Source organism: Schistocerca americana, chromosome 2, assembly GCF_021461395.2.
Source record: "Schistocerca americana isolate TAMUIC-IGC-003095 chromosome 2, iqSchAmer2.1, whole genome shotgun sequence".
Taxonomy (NCBI): domain Eukaryota; kingdom Metazoa; phylum Arthropoda; class Insecta; order Orthoptera; family Acrididae; genus Schistocerca; species Schistocerca americana.
In genome coordinates, this window is record NC_060120.1 from 149603668 (window position 1) to 149631578 (window position 27911).

At 38.3% G+C, this 27911-nt stretch overlaps 1 protein-coding gene across 1 annotated transcript in view; it reads right to left on the reverse strand.

The window, feature by feature from the left end:
* The window catches only part of LOC124596458 (structural maintenance of chromosomes protein 4-like), a 317218-nt gene that overhangs the window by 89129 nt on the left and 200178 nt on the right, over positions 1-27911 (reverse strand). The window contains exons 8-12 of the mRNA XM_047135592.1: positions 23767-23988; positions 23564-23685; positions 13395-13638; positions 7218-7420; positions 5694-5881 (exon numbers count right to left, since the gene is read on the reverse strand). Of these exons, the coding sequence (XP_046991548.1) occupies positions 5694-5881; positions 7218-7420; positions 13395-13638; positions 23564-23685; positions 23767-23988 (979 nt within the window). The remainder of the gene's footprint in view (positions 1-5693; positions 5882-7217; positions 7421-13394; positions 13639-23563; positions 23686-23766; positions 23989-27911) is intronic.

Sequence of the window (27911 nt, forward strand, 5' to 3'; positions counted from 1 at the left end):
TGAAACCAGAGAAGGTACTGATGTTGGACACGGGGGTTTGCAGTGAAGTAGACATTCTAACTTACGCAAAGGTGTTCAACTGGTTTCAGATCAGGACTCCAGGCAGGTCTGACCATTTCAGGATGTTATTGTCTACGAATCATTGCCTCACTGATGCTGCTTTACGACAGGGTTCATTGTCATGTTGATACAGACAATCATCCTTCTGTACTCTTTCTCTACTGTATGCAGCACACAATACTGTTAAATGTGTTCCTATCCTTCCACATTCAACACTTTCTTAAGTGCAATCAGGGACCAAGCGTTAACCACAGAAAACACTTCCATACTGTTACACATCCTTCACAACTACCTTCCACATTGCTTGATGGTCTCTGTCTATCAGTACATGAGGTCTGCCTAGTCTTGGTTTAGCTGTGGTTGTTACTTCATAGTTCAACTTCAAAATCACATCACCAACAGTTCACTTGGCAGCTTACAAATTTAAATAATAAAATATCACAAGTTTTTTTTTGTGTGAGTGTGATCTTTCCAAGGTATTTGACTGTGTTTTCGCAGCATTTTTCGGTGTGGTGAAGCAGATGGCTCTTGTGGATAACTCAGAGAACTGATGTCCTACAGAGGGCATTGCAGGCCACCTCAGTAACTAGGTGCCATGTTACAAGAACACACATTCGGTATGCTAGAACCAATATTCAGCAAACTGACAATGCATAAGTCACTGGACAGGACTTCTGACAAGGAGAAATTTTGACACCTTTACAGTACCGCCAGGACTGTGAAGTTGCTGATATGGAATAACTGGAGAATGATGTCATGGTTGCTCAATGGCTGGGCCTGATGCCTTGGCTAGAGGGCAAGACTGCTACTGCTTTTGTTGCAGAAACTACAGTGGATGTGGCTAATGTAAATACCACCAAATTTAGGTGCATTTTCTCAGTCAGCACCAGTGGCTACCTGAAGGAAGGTCCACACCGGTCTACGCACCAGGAACAACTAGCCAGCTGCCATCACCAGATTCTGCTGTCATAAGCTGCAGGCAAATTGTCAGAGTATAGGGTTGGACAATGGGTGACACTAACTAGCTGCCACATACCAAGCAGAATGATGAAAAAATTTATTATTCAGTATCAGCAGTCACACCAAGTTGTGCAAATGACATAACTGATACATTTTAATTTGCAAATGCCAACATCATTGAGAAATGAGCATGCACGGTCAGAGAGTAAGAGGACTTGCAAGCTTACAGTGGTTGAGAATGGATGCAAAGTGGCTATGGTGGAATGCACAATTAAGTGCATTGTCGATGTGATATCCAAAGTGCAACAAGGCAATTTAAATTGATGAGCGAGCATTTGTACGGGTCACATAGTACAAGGTTTAATCGAGATGAATTGGTAAAATGGATCATTGGAAAAAGAGTACCACATGGCAAAAGCTAACACGAACTGCTTGTTACTGAAGGAAGAGCCTATTGCCAATTATTGTTGCCGAGAAATGCATAATGTTATACCACCAGCAACTCGTCGCAAAGTACGACTGAAGATTCAATATTTGTGAACATTATAGTGTTTATTGGTAAACTGCAAATAGTATTCATTGTTAATGACTAACTAGTGGAATAAAGATTGAAGGTGAACAATTGAAGAAGGTGTAGAGTGTCAAGTGCTTGGGAAATGTGATAGAGGAAACTGGAAGAAATGAGAAAGAGTATGCATGTCAGATAGGCAGAAATCCTATTTCATGGATGAATATTTATTTAAAAACTGGTAGCCAGTAAAAAATAAAAGGGGAGGGGACAATGAGAGAGAGAGATAGAGAGTTAGATAGATAGAGAGAGAGAGAGAGAGAGAGAGAGAGAGAGAAAGAGGGGGGGGGGGGGGGGAAAAGAAAGAAAGATTTTTATTTAAAAGCTGGTAGCCAGCAAAAAAATAAAACAGGGGGGGGGGGGGCAATGATAGAGAGGGGGGGGGGGGAGAAAGAAAGAAAGACAGACAGAGAGAGAGAGCGAGATGTAATAGCACAAGTAGGGCTAAAAAATACGTACATGAATGTTAACACTAATCATGTATACATGTCCTGTAAAATGACTCATTCCGTTTGATTTCAATTACAGGATCATTCACATGATCTATGGAACATGTAATCAACTGACTAGCTTTAATGGAAATTCCAGGATGGAGCATCACATAAAGTAGATGAAGGGAACCACTCAACTATAGTGGATTGCTGTGCCAAGCACAGAAACATATAACTGAAAATACCATTCACAGTGGCTTTCGAGCACTAGGTCTTTTTCTAGCAGAAGTTTTGTCATGGCCATGGGGGTGTACATTTGTATTTGTGGGTGTGTGAATGTATGCTAGGGCCCAAAAGCTAGTGTGAATCCTTTCACTTATTTTATCTTTACTAAATAGTTAGAAGGGTTGAAATGTCCTTTATGGATTTGTTACTCTGGTGACATCCAATGACAAGTCTACGTCACTGAGCCCTTCTGACAAACCCAATCGCTTATTATAGCTTCTCTAATGACAACACAATACGCCCCACCTTCTTTTATACTTGTGGATCCACCTTTCGTGACATATAGTGGTCAGGTCTGCATTACACAGAGGTGTCCAGATACTTTTGATCAGATAGAGTACTCAAATTTGTTCAGAACAGTGCCACAATAATATATCTTCAAGTATACTGATGCTAGGTTTTATCCAATGACTTACATCATAAAGTTAAAGCAAAATAAAATTCACCAGTGAAGAAAATCTTGAGGCTGGATATTTGTAGCAGTGTTCAGAACATGAGCACCATTTTACAATTTCACTCAGCTAGAAACTAAAAGGCGAATGAAATCATTTTTTCACATAGCGAGAAATCAAAGAGAACTCATTAACAGGTCATCTAAAAAGCAAAAAATTCTACGAAGCTAAGCTCCTTCTGGAAAAAAAACCCCTCCTAGTAGTGGAACACTATGTAGAAAGGGCTCCTAATAAACACAAGGCAGCACGGCAAATAATAAAACAAGGGGACACATCGAAAGGCACACGGGCAGCTCTGTTCGATCCTGAGAAATTAAAACACTATTTTTTAAACATGGTTAGTGAAATAGGAAACACTATTAAATCATCAAGTTCATCTGCAATGGACCTGACTGGAGCCCTATTACCAGGTGAGTACTATCACATCTGCTGATTACAAAAGCTGTCCCCAAATTTTCAAATTCTAAAGGTACAGACTGTTATTAGTTTTTAAATTACATCATTAAAAAGACAATACTCTCGGGAGAGGTGGGGGGAGGGGGGCTGTGAGAAGGGGAAATTCATGAACACAGCAGCAGAACTAAGCCTAATTTAGATATATCAAAGCACAGGTTAGCAAGAACTAAAAATTCACACAACATGAGCCCATTCCAAATTTTCAACACATTACCAATCTATGCTGGCTCCAAAAATTTTTAAAATTAAGTGGTACCGCTGGCTAACAGAGCAACCATTTTACTACATTACAGAATTATTTGAGTGGCCTGAAGAGGATACTAGCATTTATCAAATTTTCCTATAATTTATTTTATTATTGTGTGCTGTGGTTATGTCTAGTATAATTATGTCCTGTATACTCTGTCCAATTATTATGCACAGGGTTTATACCATATTGTATTACAGTATAGCTTATTGATACTAGCTATTAGAAATTTTTCTGTAGTGTAATTTATTATAGCTATTTCTAATATTATACTGTAGCTCATTGACGTTAGTTTATTTTATTAATATATATGCATTACTACATCCTGTATTGTACTCAAATGTCGATGCCTCCTTCACTCTAAAATGATCAGTAGTGAATAAAAATTCTTGATACCTTTTATTAGGAAGTGAATATGTGAGACCTAGTCACATATTAGTTTAGAGCAGACATTTGTTCAATTCTAACTCATTCTAATAGAATAATAGTCAGTAAAGAGAGACCCATTTGAGTTTTGGTAAAGAAGAGTGGCTGTATATATGCATAGTGAAAGAACAGTAGAAGCTGTAAAAGTCAGGTAGTTAGACAATATTAACCGCTTTACTCTATATGAAAATATGAATCATGACAATAATAGTAACCACTTTACTCTATACGGAAATGTGGACACGGATACGGAAGCAATGTGTCTATTTATTAACTACAGTAAGAGGGAGGAACTGCACGTGACATCTTTGACTTGTTTCTACATCCACAAGATTACTTCTGATAGAATCTATGAAATACAAATTATGCAGTGTAACGCAAAGTCATGCAGAAGAAGCAGCTTGCACAGGACAGGCTGAAGAGAAAAACAACAACAAGGCCAAGTCACACAAACAAAGCAGAAAAAGATGAAGGAAAAATAAAACTTTGAAAAGACGTTTAATATTTTTGATGTTATGTACAACAAGAACGAAAGTAATTAGGTTTTCATCTTTGAGTGACAAAATATTTAATGCTCACCCATACTTCATTGCTTTTTATTTACAAGTGTGTTATTGCTGTACTATTTTTTCTACAAGGAGCTAAGACACCATTCTTATAAGGGACGTCTTTTATACAATAACACTTTTGTTTCTCTGGTTGCATTTTCCTATGAACAAGAAGAACTGGGATAGGTCACAGAAATTGCTGATGAGTACAGGGTTCTCGTTTAACTCAGAAAAATCTTATCAGCAAGGGGAAGTGTGACATCATTTAAAAGGTACTATCTTGTGAAAAGAAAAGGTTAAGTATTCCATTATATGGTATTTTCTCAAAACGTTTTTAAAACAGTGGAACTTAAGATTTGGGTATAAAACCACAGGGTTATGTGATCATTTGCTAAGATATACTATTAGTGATATAATTGCAGCCAGAACAATTACTGGTCGGTAGTGATCTAATGATTTTGCAATATTTCATAATTGTATCACTTATACTAACATCCTTTAAGATGCAAGTTGTGAATGATTAAATGCAATGATATTTAGGTTTTGTCTGCTTCAACAGCTAAGTGGTTAACATGACTGGCTGCTATTAGGAGGATGCGGGTTCAATTTCCAGCAATGTCAAAGATTTTTCTTTGGTGGGAGGAGTGGGATGGTGTTCACTCTGCCTCCTGATGCCAATTGAGGAACTGCTCAGGTGAGAAGTAGCAGCTTCATGGTCTAGAAAGTCAACAACAACTGGAAGACTATTGTTCTGAGAGCACACTCCTCCATACCGCATCCAAATGACGTCACTGGCTCAGGACGACACAGCAGTTGCTCAATCCCAGGGTTGGGCCAGAACACAAGAGCTTTGCTTGCTTTATGTTTAAGGATTTACCTTTAGTTCATATGCTTGATGAGAATTATTTCAATCTTGCTTTGTCTCACGTGTTACTCGTCTCAGGAAACTAAGTAATTCATATACTGATTTATAATGATCACACTATTTTTGTACACAATGTGTGCCCATCAATTGACTGGTGACAGAATGAAGTGCTGTTTATAGTGAATCCTCAGCTATCAAATAGAGACTATATACATTCTCATTTTGAGCACACCACTTGTGAAAGTGAGACCTAGTGAATTGTGGCACATCACTGAGATAAGAGGGGATGATAACAGGGGACCATTTTTGTTATGCATGTATCTCTACTTTCTGGACGAGCTTAACATGTTACATTTTTCATTTGTATAATTTATTCTAGATGTAATTTATATTACCTGACTTTTCAACAAGATTTCCTTGCAAAGTAACAACTCTGTAGCGCAGGCCTCCATAGAAAGCAATTCTATTAGCTTGAAACAAGTCATGTGCCACCAAAGTGTCTCCCAAAGCAAAGTAAAATGCTGGGAGTATACGTTCATCCTCTACACGAATGAGGTCAAATAATCGTGGCACTCCTTCTGGACTGCACAGAAACAAACAGAAATATTATCAATGAACTTCAGAAATCAAACAGGAGAAATTCTACGTAGGTATGACAAGCAAAACTCCCAACGACAAAAAAAGTTATAAAATTTCTGATATACCTAATGGAAAAAAGGCACTATAAATCATAGAAACAACATATTTCATGAGAAAAACTTCCATTACAGATGAACATACAAAAATAAAAAGATGGTTTCACATTTTTCGTAACGGGAAAGTATAAATGTTAAGTGAAAATGGAAAGACAACAGCCTGTATGAAGGTACAAATAAAACTTTCTTTCATTGTAAAACAACACTGATGGTGGTTGGCTACAAGGCAATTTCTATATAACTTAATGCTTGCTGAAAGGTAATGTAACCTCAACATTTACGTTGCAGTATATAATAAGAGCAACCCACATGCAAAGTAAATTTATTCTGTTTTAACAAACTCACATTTTCAACTGTCCCCATCCTGAAACAAATTTAAAGTTAAGGATTACAGCTAGTTTCTGGAACATCCATTCTATAAACTAAGAGAATAATGTGGTGTAACTAATAGCAGTACCATTTTTCAAGAATATTTGTACAAGTTTAGTCTATTGTAAAAATACATAGCTTGTTTTATGATGATGCCAATCCCACCATATGTGGTAAATCGAAAATAAGGATACACAGACTATGTGTGCTTAAGAAAACACACTGTATTCTAGGTGATCTGAGACTGACATATATATCATATTACTAAAATTACTAAATTACAGTCCCTTGCTGCAATGTTCTGTCTGTACGTGAAGGCTAATCTCAGGAACTACTGTAGGTATTTTGATACAGTTTTTACTAACAGTTACAATGATTTACGAGGAAGGTATGTGCATATAATTTATTCTTGGTGTGCCACAAGAGTTATCTGGTTGTAGATACATAGTGCTAAGTGTAAGAAGCTGGGGCAGGTTACTACTGTAATTTCAAGAAGAGAGGGAAAAAAATGAACTTAAATCAATTAATGTGTACATAGGTTTCAGTTAAGTAGCATTTCTTTTTTTATTGTGAAATTTCACACACTTGAAAGGCTTTGTTTGAGGCTTATGATCTCTCTCTCTCTCTCTCTCTCTCTCTCTCTCCCTCTCTCTCTCTCTCTCTCTCTTTGGGGGGGGGGGGGGGGGGGGGGGTGATAATATGTGCATCAAAATAATGCACAGGTGGAGGGTAAGGGCAGCAAGGGCATACAGATAACACAGTTATAGATAGACAACAATGACAAAAAGTACCTGTTAAAAGAGAAAATAAACACAAAAAAATACAACATAAGAAAATCATTTTACATATACTCACGTTTGGAAGGGTTGAGTAAATCTGTATATCAGATGCTGATGCTTATCCAAAGGTATAAATGTTCCCCTACCAATTCTCTCTCTCTTCATTAACTCCATACATAGCTGAGCTGTATATACAGTATCCACAACAATATTGTCTAATCTACCACAAGCTTCAGAAACTGCAACATGATATTTCTTATCCAGGCCACCCAAATCTCCCTGTAATCATATAATAACTAGACTGCAATATCAATAGCAGACTGGTCTCTGTAATCTTACATAATATTTCTAAAGTATTTGGAACAACAGTTGGGACTACCCATTACAAAACACTGACTTTACCATAGCCTGATATTATAGTTTTTCAGAAATGCACCCGAGTCAGGAAATAGGAGACAGAAACCTGTTTTAAAAATACAGTTCAATTTAAAACAGTAGTTGCACCCATACTTGCACCGTAAAGTTACGTTTACTAGTATCACATAACACTCGCGCACTTTGTTAATACTGAAGCAACTAAGAAGATACCAGAGGAAAACTACTGTAAGAATTATGACACTAAGTAGATGAAATGGTATAAGACATACAAGGTAAGTGGAAGTGGGTTCAGACAGGGACAGACGAGGGAGACGGCAGGGAAGGGGTGGGGCAGGGTTTGGAACATCTCAAGGAATAGAGACCTGCAAGAAATGCTCAGAGAAGTCCTTGACTATTTGGAGCTATATGTCATGTACAATTGTATGGTTCAGAAATGATGAAGAGAATTTTATATATTAGTGTCCAAAAGTAAAGCATAAATGGGAAAAGAAAGAGTTGATTATGACTATAAATGACTGTTATAATTTGTTGTGAACTAAAACTGTGTAGTAGGCTGTGCTTCAAATAGGAATATGATTCAAAGATGACAAAAGGGACTGCATTACATCTGTAATGACTCAGTCTCTTTTGTTATGAGCATTTTATAGTCTACTGCTGACATCTACAATTCGGAGACTGTTTGTCAGGATAAATTCTCAGATGTCTTGAAGCAGTGAGGTCAAGCACAGACTTCAGGTTCAATAGCTTAACAGTGGGAAAAAAAGTGTTGATAATGGTTTGAGACACAGGGAACGTTCATTGAAGCCAGTAAACAGTTGACTAGGCGTAAGCACTTCACAACATGACCACATCTGTCCTAAGATAAATGCATTACTACCACTGTAGAGACTACAGCTGTCACAGGAGTTACAGTTTCCTGTGTATTTGAAGCTAAGAGCAACTGATCTGTGTCAGGTGGCAGTGTGTACCCTACTTGTTACAATGCAGAGTAGAGCTGATATATTGTTGTGTCAGCAACATACCAAGACTGGACGGAGCTTAACCCCTTAACTTAAAACTCTGAGTTATCTTGCTGTTATTATTATTTTGTCAGAAACTTAAAATCCCGAGTGTACTCGGGCAAGTTATGAAAAGACCTTAGAAGAAATAAAACCCTGCATATATCTGTTTCAGCACTGATAGTTAGGTGTTCAGCTGCTAGACAGCATATAGTGCTACATTCGTAGCCTGGCTGTCATGTTTTGGTTGACTTGGTTGCCACCAAACATTGTCTTTACTTTGTGCAGCTTCAGATACTCAACAACAAAACGTGTGCTTTTGGCCTCTCTTGTGTATTGTTGTTTAAACGTTGCTTTCAAAAAAAGGATGGCTATAGTGATCCTGGGTTTGACATTAAATTTAGTGGCTCAGAAAGTGAAGAAGAATGAGATGTTACTTCATTAGAGATTGAAAGTGATGACAGTTCATCAGTTGAGTGACAAGTGTGTCAGTGGTACATCCACTGTGCTCCAGCCAGCTCCTCCAAGCTTCATTTTCACAGGAAACCATTGTGAAATACATGGTTAGACTTCATAGCTACACAAAAACCAAAAAGTGACTTCAAAATTCAGGATATTTTGGTCAAAGTCCAGTGCACAAGTGGACATGGGATTCTATTATTAGTGATTTAATGTCATTCATTATGGAATGTTTTCATTAATAAAAATTTTTTTTTTTTTACAGAAATATTCTCATTACATATTTGACTGAAAGAGAGAGATAGAGAGAGGGGTGGAGTAGAGATAGGGGTGGAGGGAGGGAAAAGGGGGGGGGGGAGAGGGGAGGGAGGGAGGGAGGGAGGGAGAGAGAGAGAGAGAGAGAGAGAGAGTTGGTTCTGTCACAAGACCATTGTCAAAAGAGATAACTGGTAGTGGTGGGATGCAGGTATGGAGATGCATTTTGTTGGATGGGTAGAATGAATTTGATATCTTCAATGTTATTCAGTAGAATACTGTCATTATACAGAAATATCCTAGCACACTTTTTATGGATTGACAAAGTAATTAACGATTTTATGTTTCACCTGACATGATTCTCTGAATTCTTTTATGAATCTAATGATGGACAGATGACTGAAACTGGTTGTATAAATAAATAACTCTACCAGCAGCTCAAGGCAGTAATAGAGCATCTTTCAAATACATAAGTGCTGTGGGGAACCATCTCCTGAAAATATACAGGAGGATTTTTGGGCTACCAAAGAGTATTCTTTGTCGGCCCAGATATTGCCTTTAACAATGACAAGTCATTATGGTGATGACACTGAAAGGGTCAATACATGTCAGTTACGAACATGCAACATTTCAAGATGACATACTGCAGTATCATTATAGAAAAGGATTCTATGTAGAAGTGGTAGCTGACCCTTGTCCAGAGGTTTTGGACAAAATGCCTCTTTCAGAGTGGATATCAGAATCTGGTTTCATGAGTTTGGAACTAAGTTCTGAAGAGAATAACAATCTCTAAAACATGTTGGATGAATGAAGTCGGGCTCTGGGAATCCTATAAAAACAATGATATGGAAAAAAAAATTAATCTTAAGAAAACCAACATAGAAGACTGAAACGTAACATTTGAAGAAGATGAGACTGTACTGTTTCAGATTGACTATGGTATTAAGTTGTTGTTGTTGTGGTCTTCAGTCCTGAGACTGGTTTGATGCAGCTCTCCATGCTACCCTATCCTGTGCAAGCTTCTTCATCTCCCGGTACCTACTGCAACCTACATCCTTCTGTATCTGTTTAGTGTATTCATCTCTTGGTCTCCCTCTACGATTTTTACCCTCCAATATTAAATTGGTGATCCCTTGATGCCTCAGAACATGTCCTACCAACCGATCCCTTCTTCTAGTCAAGTTGTGCCACAAACTTCACTTCACCCCAATCCTATTCAATACCTCCTCATTAGTTATATGATCTACCCATCTAATCTTCAGCATTCTTCTATAGCACCACATTTCGAAAGCTTCTATTCTCTTCTTGTCCAAACTAGTTATCGTCCATGTTTCACTTCCATACATTGCTACAATCCATACAAATACTTTCAAAAACGACTTCCTGACACTTAAATCTATACTTGATGTTAACAAATTTCTCTTCTTCAGAAATGCTTTCCTTGGCATTGCCATTCTATATTTTATATCCTCTCTACTTCAACCATCATCAGTTACTTTGCTCCCCAAATAGCAAAACTCCTTTACTACTTTAAGTGTCTCATTCCCTAATCTAATTCCCTCAGCATCACCCGACTTAATTCGATTACATTCCATTAACCTCGTTTTGCTTTTGTTGATGTTCATCTTATATCTGGCTTTCAAGACACTATCCATTCCGTTCAATTGCTCTTCTAAGTCCTTTGCTGTCTCTGAGAGAATTACAATGTCATCGGCGAACCTCAAAGTTTTTATTTCTTCTCCATGGATTTTAATACCTACTCCGAATTTTTCTTTTGTTTCCTTCACTGCTTGCTCAATATACAGATTGAATAGCACCGAGGAGAGGCTACAACCCTGTCTCACTCCCTTCCCAACCTCTGCTTCCCTTTCATGTCCCTCGACTCTTATAACTGCCATCTGGTTTCTGTACAAATTGTAAATAGCCCTTCGCTCCCTGTATTTTACCCCTGCCACCTTCAGAATTTGAAAGAGAGTATTCCAATCAACATTGTCAAAAGCTTTTGTCTAAGTTTACAAATGCTATAAACGTAGGTTTGCCTTTCCTTAATCTATCTTCTAAGATAAGTCGTAGCGTCAGTATTGCCTCAAGTGTTCCAATATTTCTACAGAATCCAAACTGATCTTCCCCGAAGTCGGCTTCTACCAGTTTTTCCATTCGTCTGTACAGAATTCATGTTAGTATTTTGCATCCGTGACTTATTAAACTGATAGTTCGGTAATTTTCACATCTGTCAGCACCTGCTTTCTTTGGGATTGGAATTATTATATTCTTCTTGAAGTCTGAGGGTATTTCGCCTGTCTCATACATCTTGCTGATCAGATGGTAGAGTTTTGTCAGGACTGGCTCTCCCAAGGCCCTCAGTAGTTCTAATGAATGTTGTCTACTCCCGGGGCCTTGTTTGGACTCAGGACTGTCAGTGCTCTGTCAAACTCTTCACGCAGTATCGTATCTCCCATTTCATCTTCATCTACACCCTCTTCCATTTCCATAATATTGTCCTCAAGTACATCGCCCTTGTATAGACCCTCTATATACTCCTTCCACCTTTCTGCTTTCCCTTCTTTGCTTAGAACTGGGTTTGCATCTGAGCTCTTGATATTCATACAAGCGGTTCTCTTTTCTTCAAAGGTCTTTTTAATTTTCCTGTAGGCAGTATCTATCTTAACCCTAGTGAGATAAGCCTCTACATCCTTACATTTGTCCTCTAGCCATCCCTGCTTAGCCATTTTGCACTTCCTGTCGATCTCATTTTTGAGACGTTTGTATTCCTTTTTGCCTGCTTCATTTACTGCATTTTTATATTTTCTCCTTTCATCAATTAAATTCAATATTTCTTCTGTTACCCAAGGATTTCTACTAGCCCTCATCTTTTTATCTACTTGATCCTCTGCTGCCTTCACTACTTCATCCCTCAGAGCTACCCATTCTTCTTCTACTGTACTTCTTTCCCCCATTCCTGTCAATTGTTCCCTTATGCACTCCTTGAAACTCTGTACAACCTCTGGTTTAGTCAGTTTATCCAGGTCCTATCTCCTTAAATTCCCACCTTTTTGCAGTTTCTTCAGTTTTAATCTACAGTTCATAACCAATAGATTGTGGTCAGAGTCCACATCTGCCGCTGGAAATGTCTTACAATTTAAGACTTGGTTCCTAAATCTCTGTCTTACCATTATAAAATCTATCTGAAACCTGTCAGTATCTCCACGCTTCTTCCATGCATACAACCTTCTTTTCTTGAACCAAGTGTTAGCTATGATTAAGTTGTGCTCTGTGCAAAATTCTACCAGGCGGCTTCCTCTTTCATTTCTTAGCCCCAATCCATATTCACCTACTACGTTTCCTTCTCTTCGTTTTCCTACTAACGAATTCCAGTCACTCATGACTATTAAATTTTCGTATTAAGTATTGTACACAAATATATAGGCCACACTAAACAATACCCATGCTGGCCAGCATTTTGGGTGGAAGACCAGCGAAAGTCAGGTTGTTGAACTATACACAAAATACTAACTGGTGATGGGACAAAGTTATGGAACTAAGTGTTTACAAAGCTTCCAATTAAATGACAATCCTGTTTGATAATTCTCAAAGCATGGCCTGCTCATGTAGTCATCATTTAGGCTTTGAATATGGATACACATTACACAATAACTGCTGAGTGGTGCAACACAAACCATTGCCTCGTGTCGTTCTCTTGCATTTTCAGGTGTCTGACGTTAAAGAAAAGCCATTTTCTTTTTACAACACAAAAACACACCACTCATACAGCTGTGAGAAGCGTGAGGATTTTTGCACATTGACTACTCTTCCTTTCCTAATAATAAAAAGGTAAACAAGAATATTTCAGGGCTATATTTTTCTAGGGAGAAGGAGATGAGTGTTGAGTAACACTGTACAAGAAGGGTGGGCAGATGGAGACAAAAATGAGAATAGGGACATAAAAAAGGTGATACAAGACACTTTTTTGGAAAAAAGGGGGAGAGGGGAGGGGAGGAGAAATGTAATGCCACATTCTTGCACAGGTTCATTACAACTGAGCCAGCTAAAATCTTTCCGCATGGTTCACATACATTAAATTCTGTTTCTTGAACTGATAACATGAGGATATGCATTTTTGTGAACTTGTCTGCAGGAATGTTAGTTTTTTTTTATATACTCACCAATCTACCATAAACGCCCTCTGGAAGTATTCCTTCTCGTTTTGCTTTAAGAAGATGAGCAATGGGGCCTCTCATTGACTCAACAGCATGGAAAGAGCTTTTTGTTTCTTCCAATACTTTTTTAATTCTCTGCACTTCAGACTGATGAGCAGTATGATTTTGTTTAAGGCATCTGTGCTCTTCATGTTTTTGTTGTAGATCAGTTTCAACAGAGAGGATCTGTCTATTCAGCTCTTCCAGAACACTAGAAAGAAGAAATGTTCAATAATAATAATAATAAAGAAACAGTAGCTACTGACTCCCATACATTCGGTTTTGTAGATAACAACATTAAGGAGAATGTCCAGAGAAATTGAAAAAATGAAAATTGTTGTGGTTTTATCTGTAACCATTTCAAAAAATCCAAATGCTTAACAAATGACTTCCTATCAGTCACTAGCAGTAACTAGTCTTATATTGCAATATTAGTTGTGGAATTGTACCTATTATCAGCTTGAAATGGGACTACCTTCCCAGTCCTACTTGAAATTACTACCTCATGTCAACACTCTCTGAAGAGGTCAAATTAGCTCGAATTTTTAACTTTCCGGACTTTGTACCGTTATGACTATACCCAGTTTCAGTAGTAAACTGCCCTTTAAAAAATTAGTATGAACAAGTTTACTATCTCAGATTAAATTTCACATTAACATGTTACCCAATTTTAATTAGCAACTAAGGGGAGCAAGCCGTTTGTTAATAATCCAACTTTGAATTTTCGTGATACGAACTGTACAGTCATGTTGTACCACATAATCTTGAAAATTCACTTCTTCCCTGTTTCTGAAAAGCCACAATGTTTATTCATTATGGTATTTAAAATGATAGCTATCCAAAATACTGTTAACAATAATTTGTTCAAAGTGATTTGTTTATAATTAACTATAATGTAATTTAAATTGTTGTAGCGTAAAATTCATTGGAACCGTATACAAAATTAAGTAAGCTTTTCCAAACTGAATATCAGAACACGTAGGGCAATATGAGCCCATTTTTTAATGTAAATAACGAAAGTCATCTAATGACTTTTAATTGTTATTTTGTAAATCTTACATTCAACAATGTATTCAATTGTATAGTTTTATATAAAAGGAAGTGGTGCATGAGCTACAAAAGTTAGTAAGGAAAACAGGCAGCAGAAGTAAGAGACAGTCAGAGGCAGTGAGAGAGTCAGTCAGTCAGTCAGTCAGTCAGTCAGTCAGTGAGTCTGCATTATTGTCTTTTGGAAGCTATTTGTATGAGACTCTTTTGAAGTCTGTCAGACAAGAAATGCACACATCATCAATGAACATCCAAATCGGTCATAATACAAAACAAGAAAAGTGATATACTTTGTGTTTCACTTAAAAATTAGTACATCAGCAACGTCGAACAGTGGGACTTTCTGAAGCAACAACCCCTGAAGATTCAAAGCTGAGTATCTCATTATATGGAGCAGCTAAGTTATTATGTGAACTTTCATTAACTGTGACTGAAATTTTCTAGTTTTCACTCATCTATGTATTTGTGAATGGTAGATGTCCAAACTATTAAGTTTCTCTGATGGTATGATTGAGAATTCACTATTACCACTGTCGAATTATATCCTCTCGCACTTTCAAGGGTGGGAATTTATTGTGAAGTTACTGTGTGCACACTTTTTGTCTAGCATTTCTCATTCTGAACCGGAATAAGATGGAAGACTTTGGGCCACTACTGTTTTGTGTCTGATCATTGGCAATCTTAAGAACTGCAAATGATACAAGCAGTAGTGCTGCAGTAACCATTGTTGAATATTGTGTTTAATTTTGCTGTACAGTGTATACACTGCTGGTAAACCTTCCGGGGTATAAGGTCATGGTCCATAAAACTCTTCTGTTCCTAACGTTTCATCCAGAACTGTGCTGGACATCTTCAGACAGGTCTGATATCTAAGAATGACATATATTCTGTAGAAAAAGGAGCATGGCCAGAGTTACATGTGATAAGCAGAGATGACCCTTGTCAAAGATGAACTCTAAGTAATGAATGTCATCTTGTCAAAGATAAAAGAATGTTTAGCAATTCTGCAGAGATACTGTCCATATGTAGCTAAGTTTCATGGTCTCTTCTTTCCCATTAAAATCATCCCTATGTTTATATACTTCAATGGTTTCTCTACATAGCCATGGATAACAGTTCAGCACAGTAGACAAAATTTTTATTTCAGAAAACTTCACTTCTTGACTTCTTGGCTGAAAACCATGCTTTGCTACAGCCAACTTAACTATCTTCCTCAGCAGAGACTTTTGTATTCCTTTAGCCATGTTTTCACACTTATCTTGGTTGTTCCAATATAAGCTGTACGACATGTACATGGTATTTTATATACACCACATGACGACAGTGGAGGGCATTTATACATCACAGATCAGAGTGTCTTACCTGTTTTCTTTGTTGGTCTAAAAACTGGCTTAATATCATGTTTCTGTAAAATCTTTCTGATCAGATCTGTTACTTTTTTAATAAAAGGGAGAAAACTGTATTTTTCCATCCTTCTTTTTCATGCTTGTCCTTCAGCTTTCCCTTATTTGGTCACAGAATTCTGTTTAATTCTTTCCCCGAGTAGCAATTTTTCTTGGAAATCTGGTTTATATGTTTTAATTCAGCATCCAGGTATTCGGCATGCAAAAACTTTTGGCTCTATTGGCAAGACTTTTAAGGACACCTCTTTTGGTTTTGGATGGTGATTAGAGTTCTTATGTAAATATCTGTCTGTGTGCATTGCTTTTTGAGAAACCTTATGTTCTAAGCTTACATCGGTCTGTCTAATAACAAAAACACCCAAGAAAGGTATTTTGTTGTTATTTTTTATTTCCATGGTGAACTGCATTTTTGGAATTATTTGTTCTATCATGTGTTTAGGCTTTCATTGTTAAAAGAGTGACGAAGCTTTTCCTGTTTTACCATGAGCACTACATATGACTCCCTCTTGGAAAAGAAGCTAACTGTCCAGATTGAAACTAAATGCTTGTTACAAAGCGGACAGCGTAAGGATAGTGGTTGCACTATGTAAAGGAGGTAAGGATTGGTTCCTCAACACTGCTCTTCTCCAATGGCAGCGCTGGGTGACAGTTTTTTCCTGTGTTCCCAATGTGTTCTTCTAAAACTGGCAAAGAAACAGTGCATACAATATTGCAAATTCAGATAAGCAAAAAGAAAACATCATTATTTTAAAAAATCCAAATTTATGCAAATAACATTTCCTACAAACTAATGATAGTGCGGAATAGCTAATACACAGACATTTACACCCTTTCTTTCTAATTAACACTGATGTCACAGTAACAAATAGAAATTATTTTATTCTTTTCGTTTGAATTATTTTGGATTATTGCCTTTATTCTGTTTATGTTGTTATTAACAAGCTTTAGCCTGCTTTTCACTCTGCAATTGAGTGTGCACTGATTTGAATCTCCCTGACAAATTAAAACTTTGAGCCAGATTGGGATTTAAATTGGGACCTTTTCCAAAGATATTGTTTATGTGCCATTCTGACACAGATTTTTAATCCACTGTAAGTTTCAAGCATTAGTTTGTTTCAATCATTGCAATGAACATCTTAATTAGTAGAACAAGGGCTTCACCAGAAGGAAAATAGCATATGAGGGCATTTTTCAGATATAAAATACAGCCATTATTTAGCAATCACTGCTCACTAAAATTTATGTAAGTGTAGGGAGCCATTTATTGATGATAAAAAAAAGACACTTGCTGCAAGAAAGTGAGCTTATTTTTCTACATACATTACTCCTTACAGTACCCTAATTTGTAATTGCGGTAACCAGATATTTGGATGATTTACAAGAATGTGCGTAACGAGGCATGGTTTTAATTTATTTTTGAATTATTGGGAACTTCCAAGTTACTGTCTTTTGTCTCTGGATATCTCATTAACGAATTTTCTGTATGACTTGATAAATCCCCATTGATCCCTTAGGTTAGGGTACAAATACAGTTTGTAAACATTTTTCATGTTCTGGTGTGAAAGTGTAAAAATTACAACAATTTTAAAAAAGCATTTGCAAGACTTTTTTAAAACTGATACCAAAAAGACTGAACATATTACTTCCTTCTACACATACCACATTTACGTCATCCTTTTTTTGTTTTACCATATGCACTGTTCAAAACTGGGGTGTTCGTAGGATTTGATGGCGCATTACATTTGAGTACAAACTTTAATCTACCATTCAGTGGCAACATCATTGAAGTTTAGGTATTGTTCCTTATATCACAATGCATTGCTGTAAATCTCAACTTTGTTATATTATTCTTGGCTTATTCCTGCGTAGTGTGTTTGCATTAGGTAGTCACAAAATGGAAAGCAAGCGGAGAAGAGAATTGTATGATACTACTTTCAAGTGTTAAGCATTTCTTTAGGCTGAAAAATGTGGTAACAAGAGGGTGGGACTAGTGATGTGGGCTGGAAAAGACGACCAGTGGGCAGGACATTTATAAATGGTGTACTTGCACAGGAATTTGTCCAAAGCTGTTTTAAATGCCCAAATTCTGGGCTTTTTACTGCTAGAATGTTTTTTCAGAGGGAAAGAGAGAGAGAGAGAGAGAGAGAGAGAGAGAGAGAGAGAGAGAGAGGGTGGGGTGGAAATGCTTTATTGTCAGTTGTAACGACATTTGAGACAGACTATTGTTTTCTATTTGCTCCTTTCTTCATCTATGTTCTTATGACTGCACTGCTGTGAAGATAAAATGAGAAAACAAACATAAAAAGGATTTAATAACAAAGAATCAATGCCCACCTTGCAGCTAATCCTCTAGATCCAGCAGTACAAGGTAGTAACCTGAAGCCTATCGAAATGTTTGATGCAATAAGCTTTGTTTGTGGCACAGCAAAGAACACTGGACTAAATTTTATTCACGTCAGAGAGAACTTGCCTAATTATAAGGACAAACAAGGAATTTGGTCTAGACAATTTGTGTGGAAAGGAGTGCGTTCTCACCCTCAGGAACATAGAAATAATTATGTAAATCCTTTATTTTGGTGGAGAGTTTTAAGAGAAACTTGTGAATAGTCCGAAATTGCTATAAAAATTGTGGGCGCACCAGTTACATCTGCAGCTACAGAGCATTACTTCAGCACTTTTGGATGGATCCACAGCAAAAAAAGAAAGAGACCCACATCAGAGACAGCTGCAAAACTAATCTACATCTCCTAGAAGTGGAAGCAGATAAATGGAGCAGGAACACAACGTAAGCCTGTTGATCCCAAGCAAAAATCCATACTGAACAGTCTACGCAAAGACAAAATGGAAAGGAATGCAGTAGCTGCATGAGGAATCAGTTTCAGGAGAATCTGAAGCAGAGTTGAAACTTCATGATTCTTCTTCAACTTATGAAGATAAAAAAAACTTATTGGAAACAGTTTTTAAACTTTTTTGCAGTAGTATAGTATAAGTAAAAATACAACCTACAGGCTAGCTACTTAATATAAAGTATACTTTATTGCAAAAATTACTTTTAAACTTGAGTGTCATTTTCAAATAATGGAAAATGCAGGATGGACTGTAACAATATTATGAAAAGGGAAGTTGCTACTCAGCATATAACGGAGATGCTGAGTCACAGACAGGCATAACAAAAAGACCGTCACAAATTAGCCTTCGGCCAGTATGGCCTTCATCAAAAATAGATGACAGAAACACACACACACACACACACACACACACACACACACTCATGCAAATGCAACTCATGCACACATGACTGCAGTCTCTGACAACTGAAATCACACCAATTGTGGCTTCAGTTGCCAGACACTGCAGTCGTGTGTGTGTGTGTGTGGGAGTTGCGTTTGTGTGTGTGTGTGTGTGTGTGTGATTTATTTTTGACAAAGGCCATACTGGGAAAAAGCTAATTTGTAACAGTCTTTGGATGTTGTGCCTGTCTGTGCTCAGTATCTCCTCTATATGATGAGTATAGACATCATTAAAGATGTAAAAAGTTCTGTTTAGAGTCCAATTTATTTCCCCTAATAATGCTCCCCTTAGTTTCAAGCAGCTTTTTCATCTTGCTTACACAACCAATAATAGAACAGTGTCACAAAACACCTTTTCCCATACAAAATTTCAGCTTAAAATTTTTTATAAGCACCACTCATCAATTAATCTTTAAAATGTATAAATGCCTGGGCATTTATGAATTTTGGGCATTCACCCAGGCATTTATCTTGGGCATTTGCCCCAATTTATGAATGCACAGGCATTTTAAACCACTGGGTGGGATGAGAGCTCAGTGTAGCTGAGAGTAATATTTTCTGATGGAAGAAACAGAAATTGGCATTATTTTCAACTACTGCTACTAGAAAGTAGGACACCCTGGTGTTGAAGTAAAAGTTTTGGACTTTTCGCAGTCCATGGCAGTGTGATACAGCAAGGAGAGGTAACAATATGGAAGATGTAACAATATGAAAGAACAGAGTGTTGACTGCAGAACTTGATTTTTATAGCATTTTCAGGTTTTCTGGCAAAATATGGTGCTAACACATAGGATGCTGCACATACAAACATCCCACCAGGAACCTGCTGCGGTCTGCATTTGGAAAAAAAAGCACATTGTGTGGTGTCTGATACAGAAGATGTTAAAGATGTTAACTACTGGAAAACAGTGCCAAAAGCTCATGAAAGCCCCAGCAAATAATTGCCCTTGTAATTTTTTCTGAAAAAAAAAAAAAAAAAAAAAAAAGGCCTTGCGCAGTGTCCATGTCAGATATGTGGTGCTGTCAACATCCACTAAAATGGGATCAAGCCTACATACAAGCATCACACAGTCAGTCATCACTGTGTGTTGCATCGATATAGGCTTGATCCTGTTTTAGTGGATGTGGGCAGTGCTGCATATCTGACAAGGACACTGTGCGAGGCCTTTTTAAAAAAAAATTGACAAGAGCATCTACCTCCTGGGACTTTCGCGTGTTTTAGGCACTGTTTCCTGTATATTTAACATCATCTGTATCAGACACCACACAATGTTCTTTCAAATTCTGACCACAGTGGTTTCCTGTTGGGACATTTGTATGCACGGCGTCCTATATGCCAATCTGAAGATGCCTTGTATAAGGCAAAACATGTCATTGGAGATAAATAAAACGAAAATTCCTGCTTTGCAACCAAGACTATTTGTTACTTCATAAAAGTTTTGGAAGTCGCCTGTGAAAGGAGGAAGAATAGATAACCTGTGTCTAGTGACACCATAAGAAACAAAGCAAAAGAGGGGGCTGCAGCTCTTAATACATACCTCAGCAAGAGTTTAAGACTAGCCACAGATGGGTTGATCACTTTATGAAATGGACAAGCTTATTACTACAATGCTGTACAATAGTATGCCAAAAGCTTCCACAGGAATTTGAGAAAACACGTCAAGAATTACAGTGGTATGTCATCACATTTTGGAAAGAGAAGAATTTTTTGATGGGCCAATTAGGCAATTTGGTTTGATGTGTCATATAAATGCAGAATTGATGAGAAGAGAACAAAAGAAGTTACCATTAAAACATTCAGGTGTGGAAAACAGCCCATAACTGAAATGCTTGCAATTGCAGCAGATGGGAGCAACCTTTCGCCTTTCTTAATCTTCAAGTGGAAAAGAAGCCACAAGAACCCTACAAATGAAAAGATTTTCCCTGATGAAATCACTATTGGAAGTCAAGAGAAGGACTGGAAGGTTGACACTCTAATGCTTGACTGTCTCTGAAACACGCAGTACCCCGTCCTTGTGGGCTTTCCAAACTATCATCAATTCTTTGTCCTTATGGTCATCTCACTGACAACATACAAAAGAAGATCCACAGCCTAACCAGTAAGCTTGTTATTGTGCCTGGAAGAATGACTTTTGTATTACAGCCCCTGGACGTCAGTATAAATAAAGCTTTCAAAGGTTACCTTCAGGAACGGTATGAAAAATGGTTTTGTGAACCAAACTGAGAACAGGAAAAATTAAGCATGCCTTACCCCACATTATTATACACTAGATTTTGGCTGTGAATCTTCAGGTTTTGGCGGCGCAAAGACTGTTCCATTAAGTTTCGGGTGTGCAGCCGCAAGAAATCTCCTTCTTCTTCTAATATTTCGGCTGTAAAACGTTCAGCCATCTTCAGAGTGAGCCGCAAGACTGCCGTTCTAGTGCTTGCTTCGTCCCTTTATACTGTTGTACCGCGCGACTGCGCATGCGGCCACAGATGCAAATGCGCCAGAGACGTTGGTTGGCGGCAGAGACGTGCATAATGCGTGAGTTGTATCTATGACTCCGCAGTTGATCTTTGTTGGCATATCGATATATCATTGTGAGCTGCACTGTGACGACGTCTTTGCGAGTTTATTACAGCAAGTACCGAATTCCAGGATTTATCAAGGTTGAAACCACTGTCTCTATTAATTAAGTTCGTCGTCAAGCGAATTTCAATTGCCTCCTTTACTATCGAGTCCCAAAATGACGATGTAGTTGCCAAAATTTCGACGTTGTCATACAACATACTGTGACAATTATCAATACAGTGCTCTGCCACGGCCGACTTGTTAGGTTATGTAAAAGTCGTGTGTACCTCTGGTGTTCTGTACATCTTTCTTGGACAGTACGAGTTGTTTGTCCGATGTAAGAACCGATGAAACCGAAAGAGGCCACAAAGAAAGCAGAAGAAGATGAAGAAACCTTTAAATCGATGGCCTTCCTGCCATATGTGGGTAGCCTCTCATCAAAAATAGGTCGCATTCTCGGCAGACACAAAATAAAAGTGATTTTTCGTCCTCCACCTAAGACAGCTGCACTCGTGGGTTCTGTCAAAGATGATTTGCTGCTCCGAAAATCTGGAGTTTACAAAATTCACTGTGAATGTGGCCTTTCTTACATCAGACAAAGAACTCGTACTGTCCAAGAAAGATGTACAGAACACCAGAGGTACACACGACTTTTACAACCTAACAAGTCGGCCGTGGCAGAGCACTGTATTGATAATTGTCACAGTATGTTGTATGACAACGTCGAAATTTTGGCAACTACATCGTCATTTTGGGACTCGATAGTAAAGGAGGCAATTGAAATTCGCTTGACGACGAACTTAATTAATAGAGACGGTGGTTTCAACCTTGATAAATCCTGGAATCCAGCACTTGCTGTAATAAACTCGCAAAGACGTCGTCACAGTGCAGCTCACAATGATATATCGATAAGCCAACAAAGATCAACTGCGGAGTCATAGATACAACTCGCGCATTATGCACGTCTCTGCCGCCGACCAACGTCTCTGGCGCATTTGCATCTGTGGCCGCATGCGCAGTCGCGCGGTACAACAGTATAAAGGGACGAAGCAAGCACTGGAGCGGCAGTCTTGCGGCTCACTCTGAAGATGGCTGAACGTTTTACAGCCGAAATATTAGAAGAAGGAGATTTCTCGCGGCTGCACACCCGAAACTTAATGGAATAGATTTTGGCTGTCTGGAAAAGCACTGAAGCACCAGTGAACGTGAAATCATTCAAGAAATAATGTATTTCAAATACTCTGGATGGCAGTGAGAGAAAGTCAATCTGTTTCTGATGTAGACTCGTCTGAGGATGCCAGTAATAATGCCATTAGAGAATAATGTTGGGAAACACCCTTAATTTATGGTATGTCTGTTTGCATATCATGTAGGTTATCAAGTTGGGCATTCTCTTCTAGTAATAACTGTGTCACTTAACAATGGGTCACTTAAAATGGTTGTTGTTTTGATAGTACATTTATACATCCATTGTTGTGTAAAATAAATTTAGTCTACAAGTGATGCACAAACAAACTCTATTTATAATTTTAATTTTTAAAATTGGGGTGCACATTACATTAGATGCCACATTGAAATTGTGTGAAATGATATCCCAAAATGACCATACTGGTAAACCAGGAGAAACTAAAGGTCATGCAAAAGCTTTCTGAGAATTTTTCATCCAGCACACTACTTGCAAATGGAAAAGTAGAAAATGATATATAAATTTTTAAATTTGAGTCAGCAAGCCACAACATTAAGTGCAATGAAAGGAGGTGTAATTTCTATACAAATGGCATGTTATTTCATAATATATGTTTTGAATATCATCCATAACAAAAAGAGCATTATGAGACATACCTTCTTTGATTTTTGAGTTGAGATTCATTTTCTTTAACTTCTTTCTCCAGTTGCTCTCGTTTTGCATTATCCTGCTGAATTTCTTTTACATATGAATCAAGATTTGACTGAGCTGTATCCATCTGAAAAATATACAGATTAACTACAAAAAATTTCTAATTAAAAGGAAAAGAGGATATGTTAATTTGTTAGTGATGTCTTACATTTATCTTCTTTTCTAAAACTGCATCCTTCAATGGAATTAATTCACTCAGCAATTTTTTGTGTCTCTCCATCAGATCTGTAATATAAGGTTGTTGTTCTCTCACCATATCATTAAATTTCTCTTCCTTTAACTGTTGTTCCTGCCTAGTTTCTTCTTTAAGTTTCATGAGGTTTTCTATCTCTTTCTCACACTGTCCTGGAAACAGAGCAGCTTGCTCCAACTGTTAAAGTAAACAACATACAATAAATAAACGTATCACATCTGACAAAACATAGCAAACAGTGAGTCTACCTTTCAAATTAAACTAATAATTAAATGAGGGCAGGAGGGAGATAGGGAGGGAGGGAGGGAGGGAGGGAGGGAGGGAGGGAGGGAGGGAGAGAAAGGAACAGAGGGGTAAATGGTATCCTGAAGATGAAAGTACACTATCTGATAAATATGTTCACTGTATGGCATTCTCTTTATAATTATGTCTTAGAGAGATACACACTTTGTTACCACAGGAGAAGAGAGGAATAATAAATATGAATTTCATTAATTTCACCTCAGACTACCACCATATTTAAGTTCTCTCCCAGGCAGGCGATTTTTGCTGTACTTCCAATTTTCATTCTTATGAACATCGGTTTTGAAGCAAATGATCAATCATCCTTTAATTTTGTTGCTATGTTTAACATGTGCCGACTGTATTGCTTTCCGTCATAACTTTGCACAAATTGTGAAATCAAGGACCTTACCACAGTATCTAAAAACAAATAAGGGACAATGTAATAAGCACTAAAATGCTATTTCTCACCCCAGGTTTTTAATGTATTACAGGTAAGTACCTGTTTCATTTGAATTCCTTTTCATATGTTTATGATTCTTCACTCACTGGATTTCAGATCCCTTTTTATTTCTTTTTCACTTATTACTTAATTTAGTTTTTATGTACCTCAGCCCAGTGTCCTACAGTGCCTCAACTGCTCCATTTTCTCATGTGTTTCTTGGCCCTTCTCTTTCTCTCTTGTAAGCTGCCTCACTCTCCTCTATTAAAATGAGCAGGAGATCTTTTGAGATTTGTTTTCGAACTGCTGCACAATATTAGTTTCGTGTAAGGGGGAGAGTTGAAGGAAACAAAGCACAGTTTCCCGTAAAATTGAACTCCAAACTATTAACACCACCACTTCTTCACCTATCTGCATCTACATCACTACTCTGTGAGACACCATGCAGTATCAGAGGGTACTTTCCACTACACATGTCCACCTGTTATGGTTTTGTATACAGAGTGCTAGAACAATAACTGCATAAATGCCTCAATACCCTGTAATTAGTAGAATCTCATCTTAGTGGTCTTTACAGAAGCAATATGTAGGGGTCTGTAGTACATTCCTAGATTCTTCACCTAGTAGTATTTCATGAAACTTCGTAAGCAAGCTTTCATAGGATAATTTATGTCTATCTTAAACCATCTGTAGGTTCAAGTTTTTCAGCATTTCCGTGACACTCTCACGTGAGTCAAACAAACCTGTCAACATCTGTGCTACCTTTCTTTGTATATACTCAATATCCCTTGTTAGTCATATGGGTCCTACACAATTAAATAATGTTCTACAGAGGGCCGCACAAATGTTTTGTGAATCATGTCCCAGAATGACTGCATTGTACCAGTATCCTACTAATGATATAAAGCCTACCACAAACTTTACCTATGTTTGATACAGCGCTCCACACTGGTCTATACTATGCAAGCCTCTTCATTTCCAAATAACTATTGCAACCAAGATTCAACTGAATCACCTTACTGTATTCATCTTTTGGCCTCCCTCTACAATTGCTACTGCCCATACTTCTCTCAGTATTAAATTAATAATTCATTGATGTCTTAGAATGTTCTATCAACCAATCCCTTCTCTTAGTAGAATTATGCCACAAATTTCTTTTCTCCCCAATTGTATTCAGCACTTCTCCCCACTTCTACGCACATAATCATCAGCTTTAATCTACAGCATCACATTTCAAAGGCTTCTATATTTTTCTTGTCTGAACTGCTTGTCATCCACATTTCACTTCTGTACATGGCTCCACTCCAAATAAAGTACCTTCAGGAAAGACTTTATAACACCTGAGACTGCAGTCGTGTGTGTGTGTGTGTGTGTGTGTGTGTGTGTGTGTGTTGACGAAGGCCAATGGCCGAAAGGTTTAATTGTGAAAGTCTTTTTGTTGTGCCTATCTGCGACTCAGCATCTCCGCTATATGGTGAGTAGCAACTTTCCTTCTCATAATATTGTTACATTCCATCCTGGATTTTCCAGTGTTGAAATTTGTATTTCATTTTAACAAATTTCTCTTCTTCAGAAACACTTTTCTTGTCACTATCAGTCTATATTTTATTTGTGACTTTTCCTTACATCAGTCATCATCATTTACGTTACTGGTCAAATAGCAAATCTCATCTACAAGTTTTAGTGTCTCATTTCCTATTCTCAGTGGTGAATCAAACCCAGGTCCACGAATTACCAGTCTCTGTTAAACAACTCAGCCAGAGGGTGGGTACAAGGGCTCCTCAAAAATCTCTCATACTCTATGCATAAAGCTTCAGAGATCAAACAACGGAAAATACAGTATGGAATGTAACAATACACGAGAAGGAAAGTTGTTACTCACCATATAGCGGAGATGCTGAGTCGTGATAGGCACAATAAAAAGATTCACACAGTCATAGCTTTCGGCCATAAGGCCTTTGTCAGCAGTAGACACACATACACACAAGCACACACACGCAAGTGCAACTTGCACACACATCTGCGGTCTCAGAGAGCTGAAGTTACACTGCGAGCAGCAGCACCAGTGCATGATGAGAGTGGTGACTGGATGGGGGTAAGGAGGAGGCTGGGGCCGGGAGGGGGAGGGATAGTATGTTGGGAGTGGCGGACAGTGAAATATTGCAGTTTAGACGGAGGGTGGGAGAGAAGGTGCGGAGGGGGGAGGGGGGATGTAGCGCAAAGGACAGAAATAAAAATAAAACAAAAAATAAAAATAAATTAAAAGACTGGGTGTGGCGGTGAAATGACGGCTGTGTAATGCTGGAATTGGAACAGGGAGGGGGCTGGATGGGTGAGGACAGTGACTAATGAAGGTTGAGACCAGGAGGGTTACGGGAACGTAGGATGTATTGCAGGGAAAGTTCCCACCTGCGCAATTCAGAAAAGCTGGTGTTGGTGGTAAGGACCCATATGGCACAGGCTATGAAGCAGTAATTGAGATGAGGGGTATCATGTTTGGCAGCATGTTCAGCTACACCGTGGTCCACTTGTTTTTTGGCCACAGTTTGTCGGTGGCCATTCATGCGGACGGACAGCTTGTTTGTTGTCATGCCTACATAGAATGCAGCACAACGGTTGCGACTTAGCTTGTAAATCACATGACTGGTTTCACAGGTAGCCCTGCCTTTGATGGGATAGGTGATGTTAGTGACCGGATTGGAGTAGGTGGTGGTAGGAGGATGTATGGGACAGGTCTTGCATCTAGGTCTATTACAGGGGTATGAGCCATGAGGTAAGAGATTGAGGGCAGGGGTTGTATAAGGATGGACGAGTATATTGTGTAGTTTCGGTGGACGGCGAAATACCACGGTAGGAGGTGTGGGAAGGATAGTGGGTAGGACATTTCTCATTTCAGGGCACGACGAGAGGTAATCGAAACCTTGGCGGAGAATGTAGTTCAGTTGCTCCAGTCCCGGATGGTACTGAGTTATGAGGGGAATGCTCCTCTGTGGCCGGACTGTGGGACTTTGGGAGGGAGTGGGAGACTAGAAAGATAAGGCACAGGAGTTTTGTTTTTGTACAAGGATTGGAGGGTAATTACGGTCAGTGAAGGCTTCAGTGAGACCCTTGGTATATTTAGAGAGGGACTGCTCGTCACTGCAGATGCAACGACCACAGGTGGCTAGGCTGTACAGAAGGGACTTCTTGGTATGAAACAGGTGGCAGCTGTCGAAGTGGAGGTATTGCTGGTGGTTAGTAGGTTTGATATGGAAGGAGGTACTGATGTAGCCATCTCTGAGGTGGAGGTCAACATCTAGGAAGGTGGCTTGTTGGGTTGAGTAGGACCAGGTGAAGCAAATGGGGGAGAAGTTGTTGAGGTTCTGGAGGAATGTGA